Consider the following 12,539-nt stretch of genomic DNA (forward strand, 5'->3'; position numbering starts at 1 on the left):
GTTAACAGTTTTAACACATTTAGAATGACCTCGAGGCTGAGCTCCCTCCAGCACTCCTCCCACGTGGTTCAGACCTTGCCCAGGGCTCTAATAATCATCCAGGCACACCTCCATCACAGCACTCAACACATCGTGCTATTACCGTATTTCCTTTTTCATCTCCACCAGACATATGGCTCATGAGGATGACCTTATTCCGTTTTGCCTCCCCGCCATATAAGAGGCATTTAATAATCACTGAATCACTAAGCAATACTTCCTAGACCATCCTAAACTCAATTCTCTTCCTAAATTTTGTTTTCCATATTGATATCATTCAACTGGAAATAACAATATACTACCCCACAGTCTTCTATCATTTTTAAAATAAAAATTACTCATTTTTATGTTGCTAGAGATAATCTTGAGAAGAGCAACTATTATGCCTCACATCACTTTAGTTCCCATAAAAAGACTTATCTACAGACACTACTCGGTGATATTTGTTGTCAATGATCTAATATTATATAGTCAAGAATGATGTAAAAGCTTACTGTTCTCATTATATTACTGACTTAATGAGGACATATACCCAGAAGTTAACTGTGTGACCTTGGCTAAGTCGTAACATCTGAACTTTAGTTTTCTCACTTGGTAAAATGGGGACAATAGCCACATCACCCCACTATGAGTGGGTTTTATGGAATACATACCCTTTCATCTCTGGAACACATGCCTGCTGCTGCTGCTAAGTCGCTTCAGTCGTGTCCGACTCTGTGCAACCCCATAGACGGCAGCCCACTAGGCTCCTCTGTCCCTGGGATTCTCCAGGCTAGAATACTAGAGTGGGTTGCCATTTCCTTCTCCAATGCATGAAAGTGAAAAGTGAAAGTGAAGTCGCTCAGTCGTGCCCGACTCTTAGCGACCCCAGGGACTGCAGCCTACCAGGCTTCTCCGTCCATGGGATTTTCCAGGCAAGAGTACTAGAGTGGGGTGCCATTGCCTTCTCCGGGAACACATGCCTAGTATGTGCCAGTAGAGCCTGAAAGCTGGGAGACCCTCAAATATTTGTTGAGCGAATATTTAAATCTTTATTACTCAACATAAAGTCAGGAGATCGACAGTTAAAATGAACAAAAATCTCTTTAACAAGTGGTGCTGGGAAAACTGGTCAACCACTTGTAAAAGAATGAAACTAGATCACTTTCTAACACCGCACACAAAAATAAACTCAAAATGGATTAAAGATCTAAATGTAAGATCAGAAACTATAAAACTCCTAGAGGAGAACATAGGCAAAACACTCTCAGACATAAATCACAGCAGGATCCTCTATGATCCACCTCCCAGAATGCTGGAATTAAAAGCAAAAATAAACAAATGGGATCTAATTAAAATTAAAAGCTTCTGCACAACAAAGGAAAATATAAGCAAGGTGAAAAGACAGCCATCTGAATGGGAGAAAATAATAGCAAATGAAGCAACTGACAAACAACTAATCTCAAAAATATACAAGCAACTTCTGCAGCTCAACTCCAGAAAAATAAACGACCCAATCAAAAAATGGGCCAAAGAACTAAATAGACATTTCTCCAAAGAAGACATACGGATGGCTAACAAACACATGAAAAGATGCTCAACATCACTCATTATTAGAGAAATGCAAATCAAAACCACAATGAGGTACCACTTCACACCAGTCAGAATGGCTGCGATCCAAAAATCTGCAAGCAATAAATGCTGGAGAGGGTGTGGAGAAAAGGGAACCCTCCTACACTGTTGGTGGGAATGCAAACTAGTACAGCCACTATGGAGAACAGTGTGGAGATTCCTTAAAAAATTGCAAATAGAACTACCTTATGACCCAGCAATCCCACTTCTGGGCATACACACCGAGGAAACCAGAATTGAAAGAGACACATGTACCCCAATGTTCATCGCAGCACTGTTTATAATAGCCAGGACATGGAAACAACCTAGATGTCCATCAGCAGATGAATGGATAAGAAAGCTGTGGTACATATACACAATGGAGTATTACTCAGCCATTAAAAAGAATTCATTTGAATCAGTTCTGATGAGATGGATGAAACTGGAGCCGATTATACAGAGTGAAGTAAGCCAGAAAGAAAAACACCAATACAGTATACTAACACATATATATGGAATTTAGGAAGATGGCAGTGACGACCCTGTATGCAAGACAGGGAAAGAGACACAGATGTGTATAACGGACTTTTGGACTCAGAGGGAGAGGGAGAGGGTGGGATGATTTGGGAGAATGACATTCTAACATGTATACTATCATGTGAATTGAATCGCCAGTCTATGTCTGTCGCAGGATGCAGCATGCTTGGGGCTGGTGCATGGGGATGACCCAGAAAGATGTTCTGGGGAGGGAGGTGGGAGGGGGGTTCATGTTTGGGAATGCATGTAAGAATTAAAGATTTTAAAATTTAAAAAATAAAAAAATTAAAAAAAAAAAAAAAAATAAAATGAACAAAAAAATGAACATTCATGCTGATCATTAAATACGACCTATAACAACTTTGCAGAGGAGTTTTGATCTGAAATTTGCCAGCAAGCAGAGTTATGAGTATAAGGAGCAAGTTCAGAACAGAACTCTTTGAAGCTACTGATCCTACTCTGAGAAGCACAGGATTTACATTATTTATTCTAACCACAAAGTTATTTTACATTTAACTGAAGTCATGCCAGTACCCACCTATAAAGGAAATACCTAAAAGAAAATGAGAAAGAAGGAAATATGCGATGGGTAGAAAATTTTTGTTAGATTTTCTATGGATGCAATGGAAATAGTTAGGGCTCTGAAATAAAACCTGAGGCTTAACTCTCAGACCTGTCTCTTATTCGCTATGTGACGAGGCAAATTCCTTAAAGTCCTACTGCCTTTATTTTCTTACCATAAAACTAGATACTAACAACCATGCGGTACTATTGAAGGGAATAGATATCAGATATTTACTATGCAATGCCAAGTATATAGCAGGAATTATTAAGTTTCATATCAAGGTACCCTGGATCCACCAGAATTAGGCTCTCAGAAGAACTCCTTCACATTTCAAATTGCTGGGATTGCAGAGTTACTCACAGAGATTCTGGGCTGTCTTGGAATCCAACACCTTTAACTCTTTCACTTTTTTCTTTTGCAGAGATTTCTTTTCTTCTCCACCTTCCTGATCCTTCTTGGCTAGTGAGAGAAAGATTAGAAAAGTATGATTAAGGACAGGCCACCTCTATCCTGAAAGGAACTACTATCCCATCCTAGAGAGGCCCTTTACTTATCCGTAATGGTCTTCCTATTAAAGTTCCTCAAAGCTAACCTCCTCTTTAACCACCCAATCTTCTATTACTGACTTCCCTCTCTAGCCGTAATAAATATGCCATTTTCATTTCTTTAATAGTTAACAGTAATACTTGCTTACCCAGAGTCTATCTACTTGTAGGGAACAGCAAACATTCTTTCTGTAGAAGACCAAATAGTAAGTATTTTAGGCTTTGCAGACTATTGTGGTCTATCTCAACAGCTCAACTCTGCCACTACAGCAGGAAAGCTGTCACAGACAATACATAAACCAATGGGCATGACTATGTCTCCAATGAAATTTTATTTACAAAAATAAGTGGTATGCTTAAGAGTTATGGTTTGCTAATCCCTGTACTAGAGTCTTCCACTAGCATTATCCTTTTGTGCTATTATTACTTCTCTCTCAAGACCTATCTTGACCATGAATTCCCTATAAACATTTTCTTGATTTCCCCAAATGGTTATGATTTCTCCCTGAATCCCCACTGTATCTGATACAACTTTACAGCAAGTCCTCTCACTGACTTTGTTATAAGCAAATATAGTCTCTCCTTCACAAGAGAAGGACTTTGTTATTCTTCTTTGAAAATACAGCATAAAAATATATTGCTAGTAAGATCTTCAATATCATGTTCGTACACACACAGAAGGTATAATATACTCCTTTCCTTCTTCCACACTCTTCTCAGATTATCCAAAGCCAATGTATTCTTCCCTGATAGATGGAGTCACTCTCTGCATTGATGAGCTAATTTTCCTGGTATTTGTTACTTAGATTTCATTCAACAATTAATAATTCAATGTTCATGATATTTCACATGTATCATCTTGATCGTTTTAAATCCTGCGTTACTTTTTAAGCGTGCATACCTTCCCACCCCATTTGGATTTTGAACTTTAAGAGCATGGGCAAAATAATCCTTCACTGTATCACTCCCTCAGCACCTGGCACGACAGCTAGCTAGTACCATTCTCTCAAAAATGATGTACACTGCCCGCTGAGAAGGACTGAGGAGCAGACAGAAAGAAAAACAGGACTGGACAGACAGTTGTAAAATATTCTGCCAACTTTTCAGAAAGCTGTATGGGACTATCTTGGTAAGGAGTATCCAGAAAGTGACAAAGCTAACTGCTTCTGAGGAGAAGAGTAGCGTGCTTGACTATGGACATGGGAGGAATACTGTTCAACACAAACTCTATTACACTATTTGAGTTTTAAATCATTGAAAAGTATTACCTGGTATAAATAAATAAGAAAGAAAGCAAATGAAAAGAAAGTTATATGGCAAATGATACAAAGAACTATTAATAAAAAAACACATCCTTTGGCCTGATAGTTCTAACTGAAGAAGGAAAAATGCTAAATGGATGAAGATTAGTTATTTAAATAAAGACTTACTGAGTACCCATATGTGCCAGGCTCTGTTCCAGGCACCAGGAATAAAAGAAAATACAGAAAAACTCCTGCCTTCATGGAATTTATATTCTAACAAAGAGAAATAGACAATAAATCAGCTAATAGATAAAATAGTACATGGGTGATCTAAGTGCTATGAAAAGAAAACCAAGTCGGGAAGAGAACTGGGGGTTTAGATGAGGGGATGAATTATAACTTGAGTGGGGTGACCAGGGAAGGTTTTAGTGAGAATGTCACATGACAGTAAAAACCTTTTATAAGGTGAGAAACCAAAGCAATTCAGGCAGCAGGAACAACAAATGCAAAAGCCTGATGGAAAGAGGAAGAACAAAAAGCTCATTACTGGTGGAGTGGATGGAATGAGGGGAGAGGTGGAGTGAAGTCAGAGAGGATCCAAAGACAGATCATATAAAAATGAAAATCAGAGGTAATCAGATAAAAATTTAGACTTAAAACACCCAGACTGTATCATAAAAACTTAGAAGCGGAGCGGCAAAGTGCAAATAAATCTCTCATTTATAAGTAAAATGAAAAGATAGAGATCACTGCTGATGTTGAAAAACAGAAAAATAGACTTGTGTTGCTTGGTAATAAGATTAAAATACAACTGTATGTAGAATTCAAGGCAAGTACTAGAAGTAACGAAGAACTAATAATGAACAATTTAGTAAAGATGACAGATAAAAGACAAGCATACGAACTTCCAGTTTCACCAAAATGGAGTATCCCCATGTGGAGGAAATATTATTATGTCTAAAAATTGGGGAAGGTATAGGGATCAAAATTGAAATACAGTTTCTATACTTCACATGGACTGGTAAGACACAAATCATTAGACTGGGAGAAGTACATATAATGCAATACCGAGAGCAACACCTAAGCGAACTGTATAGAGTGATATACTCAGGCATTAAAAATATATCAAAATGGAATACAAAATATTTTTTAAAAAACCCACAGAAAAGTAAGGAAAAAGAGGAAACATACAGAAAACACAGTGGCAGACTTAAGCCGTAACATATCAGTAGTTACCTTTAATATAAATGATCTAAACCCTAGGCCCCTCACCCTCAACCTCAGTAAAGGCAGAAGCCCAGGGATGACCTGTGGCCCCCTACCCATGTCTCTTCTTAGTCCTTTAATGTGTGGCCTAAGGCATGCTGTGTCAGGACCCGCCAGCAATGAAACCTTGTTTTGGGGGTTCTCTGATGCATGTTGCTGAGATGCATCTTGCAATCATAATAAGAACCACAAAGGCTGGTCCAGCCACAACACTGGCCCAAGTGATTGCCCCCAGACATGCCCAAGTAACAGCATTGCTAGGCTGAGACCTACACAAAACACTGGCAGAGTAGATTAACAAAAGACCCAATAAAATGTTGTCTGTAAGAAATTTTCTTCAAATACAAAGGCTGAATGTAGAAGGCTGAAAACAGATATATCATGCAAGCATAAACAAACAAACAAAAAAGTACAATGGCTATATGCTATCCAGTGAGTAAACTTCGGAGCAAAGAGAATAGCTGGAGACAATGAGGGACATTACATGATGATTAAAGGATCACTGCCTTGTCATGGCGAAGGGACTTGTCTAACTCAATGAAGCTACGAGCTATGAGTCATGCCACACAGGGCCACCCAGGACGGACGGATCATAGTGGACGGTTCTGACAAAATGTGATCCACTGGGGGAGCGAGTGGCAAACCAACCCAGAATTCTTGCCGACACTGAAAGATGAGCCCCCCAGGTCAGGAGGTGTCCAACACGCTACCAAGGAAGAACAGAGAATAACTACTAATAGCTGCAAAAAGAATAAAGCACCTGGGCCAAAGTGGAAACGATGCTCAGTTATGGATATGTCTGGTGATGACAGGAAAATCCAATCAATTCAATGAGGATGGTAAAGAACAGTATATTACACAGGAACGTGGAATGTTAGGTCCATGAATCAAGGTAAATTGGATGTGACCAAGCAGGAGATGGCAAGAGTAAACACTGACATCTTAGGAATCAGTGAACTAAAATGGACGGGAATGGGTGAATTTGATTCAGATAAATGTTATATCTACTACTGTGGGCAGAAATCCCACAGAAGAAATGGAGTAGCCCTCATAGTCAACAAAAGAACCTGAAATTCAGTACTTGGGTGTAACCTCAAAAATGACACAATGATCTCAGTTTGTTTCCAAGGCAAATCATTGAACATCACAGTAATCCAAGTCTATGCCACTACCACCGATGCCAAAGAAGCTGATCAGTTCTATGAAGATCTACAAGACATCCTAGAACTAACACGAAAAAAAAGATGTCCTATTCATCATAGGAGACTGGAATGCAAAAGTAGGAAGTCAAGAGATACCTGGAGTAAACAGGTATGTTTGGCCTTAGAATACAAAATGAAGCAGAGCAAAGGCTAACAGAATTTTTCCAGGAGAACTGCTCATAGCAAACACCCTTTTTCAACAACACAAGAGACAACTTACAAATGGACATCACCAAATAGTCAATACCAAAATCAGATTGATTACATTCTTTGTAGTTGAAGATAGAAAAGCTCTATACAGTCAGCAGGAACAAGACCTGGAGCTGACTGTGGCTCAGATCATGAGTTCCTCATAGCAAAATTCAGGCTTTACTAAAGAAAGTGGAGAAAACCACTAGGCCAATCAGGTATGATCTAAGTCAAATTCCCTATGATACACAGTGGAGGTGACAAATAGATTCAAGGAATTAGATTTAGTAAACAGAGTGCCTGAAGAACTATGGACAGAGATTCATAACATTGTACAGGAGGCAGTCAACAAAACCATCCCAAAGAGAGGGGAGAAGGCAAAGCTGATTGTCTGAGAAAGCTTTACAAATAGCTGAGAAAAGAAGAGAAGTGAAAAGCAAAAGGCAAAAGGGAAAGGTATGCCCAACTGCATGCAGAGTCCCAGAGAACAATAAGGAGAGACAAGAAGGCCTTCTTCAATGAGCAATGCACAGAAATAGAGGAAAATAACAGAAGAGCAAAGACTAGAGATCTCTTTAAGAAAACTGGAGATATCAAAGAAACATTTCATCCCAAGATTGACACAATGCAGGTCAGAAATGGTAAAGACCTAACAGAAGCAGAACAGATCAAGAAGAGATGGCATGAGTACACATAAGAACTGTACAAAAAAAGATCTTAATGACCCGGATAACCGTGAGCATGTGGTCCACTCACCCAGAGCCAGACATTCTGGAGTGTGAAGTCAAGTGGGCCTTAGGAAGCATTGCTACCAATATAGCTAGTGGAGATGATGGAATTCCAGCAAAGCTGGAACTTAAAATCCTAAAAGATGATGCTATTAAAGGGCTGCACTCAATATGTCAGCAAATTTGGAAAACCCAGCAGTGGTCACATGGCTGGGAAAGGTCAATCTTCATCCCAATTCCTAAGAAGGGCAGTACCAAAGAATGTTCAAACTACCGGACAATTGCACTCATCTCACATGCTAGTAAGGTTATGCTCAAAATTCTCCAAGCTAGGCTTCAACAGTACGTGAACCAAGAAATTCCAGATGTTCAAGTTGGGTTTATAAAAGGTAGAGGGACCAGAGATCAAATTAGCTAGATCACAGAGAAAGCAAGGGAATTTCAGAAAAACATCGACCTCTGTTTCATTGACTAAAACCTTTGACAGTGTGGATCATAACAAACTGTGAACAACTCTGAAAGAGATGGGAGTACCAGACCATCTTACCTGTCTCCTGAGAAACCTGTATGTGGGCCAAGAAGCAACAGTTAGAACCTTCTATGGAACAACTGACTGGTTCAAAATTGAAAAAGGAGTACGACAAGGGTGTTTGTTTATTTTTTTAAGAGTGTTCATTGTCACCCTGTTTACTAACTTATATGCAAGAGCACATCACGCAACATGCCAGGCTGGATGAGTGGCAAGCTGGAATCAAGATTGCTGGGAGAAATACCAACAACCTTAGACATGCAGGTGATACCATTTTAATGGCAGAAAGTGAAGAGGAACTAAAGAACCTTTTGATGAGGGTGAATGGAGAGAGTGAAAAAGCCAACTTAAAACTCAGTATTAAAAAAACTAAGATCATGACATCTGGTCCCATCACTTCATGGCAAATAGAGGAGAAAAAGGTGGAAGCAGTGACATATTTCTTCTTCCTGTGCTCTAAAACCACTGCAGATTGTGACTGCAGCCATGAAATTAGATGACTGCTCCTTGTCAGGAAATCTATGACAAACCTAAAAATGTCTTAAAAAGCAAAGACATCACTTTGCCGACAGAGGTCTGTGTAGCCAAGGCTATGGTCTTTCTAGCAGTCATGTACAGATGTGAGAGCGGGACCATAAAGGAGACAGAGCGCCAAAGCATTGATGCTTTCTAAGTGCGGTGCTGGAGAAGACACTTGAGAGTCCCTTGGACAACAAGGAGATCAAATCAGCCAATCTGAAAGGAAATCAACCCTTAATACTCACTCGAAGGACTGATGCTGAAGCTGAAGTTCTAACACTTTGGCTACCTAATGCGAACAGCCAACTCCCTGGAAAAGACCCTGATGCTGGGAAACATGGAAGGCAAAAAAAGAGGGCGACAGAGGATGACATGGTTGGATGGCATCACTGATTCAAGGACAAGAATGTGGGAAAACTCCAGGAGACGGTGAGGGACAGGGAGGCCCACCATGCTGCAGTCTATGGGGTGGCAAAGAGCAGGACGTGACTTGGCAACAGAACAACCATCACCACCACCACCAGGAAGACATAACAACTCTAAATGTGTAATGTACCAAACAACAGAGCCTTAAATGCGAGAAACAAAGACTGCTAAGAGATGAAATGAGAAAACCAGCATAGCCAAGCCATGATAATACTTCAAGATATTAATATCCTATCTCAGTAATGGCTGGAACTCTATACAAAAAATCATCAAAGATATAGAAGTGAACAGTAAAATCAATCAACAGGGTTTAATTGATATATTCATATATAGGACACTTCACCCAACAATAGCAGAATACTTCTAAGGTGCTCACTGAATATCTACCAAGAAAAATATCTACTTGGGCCATAAAATAAACCTTAACAAATTTAAAGGATTAAAATCATAGATCATGTTCTCTGACCATAAAAGTATCAAACTGTTAATATAAATAACAGAAAGATACGGAAAATATTCAAACACTTGGAAACTAAAGAACCACTTCTAAATAATTTGTGAGTCCAAACAGAAAGTCTCAAGATAAAATTTAAAAATACATTAGAAATGAATGAAAATGAAAGTCTGACATATCAAAATGTATGGGGCATAGCTGAAGCGATGCTGAGAGGGAAATTGACTTGCTAAGTTTACTTTACATGGTTGTCTGAGGAGGCCTTACAAATAGCTGACAAAAGAAGAGAAGTGAAAGGCAAAGGAGAAAAGGAAAGATTTACCCATCTGAATGCAGAGTTCCAAAGAATAGCAAGGAGAGATAAGAAAGCCTTCCTCAGTGATCAATGCAAAGAAATAGAGGAAAACAACAGAATGAGAAAGACTAGAGATCTCTTCAAGAAAATGAGAGATACCAAGGAAACATTTCATGTGAAGATGAGTATAATAAAGGACAGAAATGGTATGGACCTAACAGAAGCAGAAGATGTTAAGAAGTGGCAAGAATACACAGAAGAACTAAACAGAAAAGATCTTCATGACCTAGAAAACCACAATGGTGTCATCACTCACCTAGAGCCAGACATCCTGGAATGCAAAGTCAAGTGGGCCTTAGGAAACATCACTACAGACAAAGCTAGTGGAGATGATGGAATTCCAGTTGAGCTATTTCAAATCCTAAAAGATGATGTTGTGAAAGTGCTGCACTCAATATGCCAGCAAATTTGGAAAACTCAGCAGTGGCCACAGGACTGGAAAAGGTCAGTTTTCATTCCATTTCCAAAGAAAGGCAATGCCAAAGAATGCTCAAACTACCGCACAATTGCACTCATCTCATATGCTAGTAAAGTAATGCTCAAAATTCTCCAAGCCAGGCTTCAATAGTACATGAACTGTGAACTTCCAGATGTTCAAGCTGGATTTAGAAAAAGAAGAGGAACCAGAGATCAAATTGTCAACATCCACTGGATCATAGAAAAAGCAAGAGAATGCCAGAAAATGATCTACTTTTGCTTTATTGACTACACCAAAGCCTTTGACTGTGTGGGTCACAACAAACTGGAAAATTCTTAAAGAGATGGGTATATCAGACCACCTGACCTGCCTCCTGAGAAATCTGTATGCAGGTCAAGAAGCAACAGTTAGAACTGGACATGGAACAACAGACTGGTTCCAAACTGGGAAAGAAGTATGTCAAGGCTGTATACTGTCACCCTGCTTATTTAACTTATATGCAGAGGACATCATGTGAATTGCCAGGCTGGAAGAAACACAGGCTGGAATCAAGATTGCCGGGAAAAATATCAATAAGCTCAGATATGCAGATGACACCACCCTTATGGCAGAAAGCGAAGAACTACTAAAGAGCCTCTTGATGAAAGTGAAAGAAGAGAGTGAAAAAGTTAGCTTAAAACTCAACATTCAGAAAACCAACATCATGGCACCCAGTCCAAATAGATGGGAAAACAGTGGAAACAGTGATAGACTTATTTTGGGGGCTCCAAAATCACTGCAGATGATGACTGCAGCCATGAAATTAAAAGATGCTTTCTCCTCGCAAGAAAAGCTATGACCAATCTAGACAGCATATTAAAAAGTAGAGACATTACTTTACCAACAAAAGTCTGTCTAGTCAAAGCTATGATTTTTCCAGTAGTCATATATGGATGTGAGAGCTTTATATAAAGAAAGCTGAGCACTGAAGAATTGATGCTTTTGAACTGTGGTGTTGGAGAAGACTCTTGAGAGTCCCTTGGACTGCAAGGAGATCAAACTAATCAATCCGGAAGGAAATCAGCCCTGAATATTCACTGGAAAGACTGATGCTGAAGCTGAAACTCCAATACTTTGGCCACCTAATGTGAAGAACCAACTCATTGGAAAAGACCCTGACACTGGGAAAGATTGAAGGTGGGAAGAGAAGGGGACGATAGAGTAGGAGATGGTTGGATGGCATCACCAATTCAATGGACATGAGTATGAATAGGCTCTGGGAGTTGGTGATGGATGGGGAAGCCTGGCATCCTGCAGTCCGTGGGGTCTCAAAAGAGTTGGACACAACGGAGCCACTGAACTGAACTGAAGTTTACGTTAGAAAAGAAAGAACTCAAATCAGTAATTTCCTACTTTAAGAAAAATGCACATATATAGAATCTAGAAAAATGGAACTAAAGAATTTATTTACAGGGCAGCACTGGAGAAACAGACATAGAGAACAGACTTATGGACATGGGGAGAAGGGAGGAGATGGTGAGATGTATGGAAGAAGTAACATGGAAACTTACATTACTATATGTAAAATAGATAGCCAACAGGAATTTGCTGTATGGCTCAGGAAACTCAAACGGGCTCTGTATCAACCTAGAGGGGTGGAATGGGGAGGGAGTTGGGAGGGAAGTTCAAAAGGGAGGGGACATATGTATGCCTATGGCTGATTCATGTTGCGGTTTGACAGAAAACAATGGAATTCTGTAAAGCAATTAGATTTCAATAAAAATAAATAAATAAAAAGAAACTAGAAGAAGAAGAAGAAAAAACAAAAACAAAAAAACCCACAGCAGGCAAAAGGAAGGAAATATAAAAGAACAGAAATCAATAACAATAAAACAACAGAAAAAAAGTCAGTGACACAAAAAGCTGGTTTAAAAAATAATATAAACCTCTAGAA

The 12,539-nt window shown here is 39.4% G+C and overlaps 1 protein-coding gene across 1 annotated transcript in view; it reads right to left on the minus strand.

Moving 5' to 3' along the window:
* DIAPH1 (diaphanous related formin 1) overlaps window positions 1–12,539 on the minus strand; it is a 117,556-nt gene that overhangs the window by 15,755 nt on the left and 89,262 nt on the right. Inside the window, exon 20 of the mRNA XM_060415855.1 lies at window positions 3,092–3,190. Coding sequence (XP_060271838.1) covers window positions 3,092–3,190 — 99 coding nt within the window. The remainder of the gene's footprint in view (window positions 1–3,091; window positions 3,191–12,539) is intronic.

The sequence above is a fragment of the Ovis aries genome, chromosome 5, assembly GCF_016772045.2.
Source record: "Ovis aries strain OAR_USU_Benz2616 breed Rambouillet chromosome 5, ARS-UI_Ramb_v3.0, whole genome shotgun sequence".
NCBI classification, from domain to species: Eukaryota; Metazoa; Chordata; class Mammalia; order Artiodactyla; family Bovidae; genus Ovis; species Ovis aries.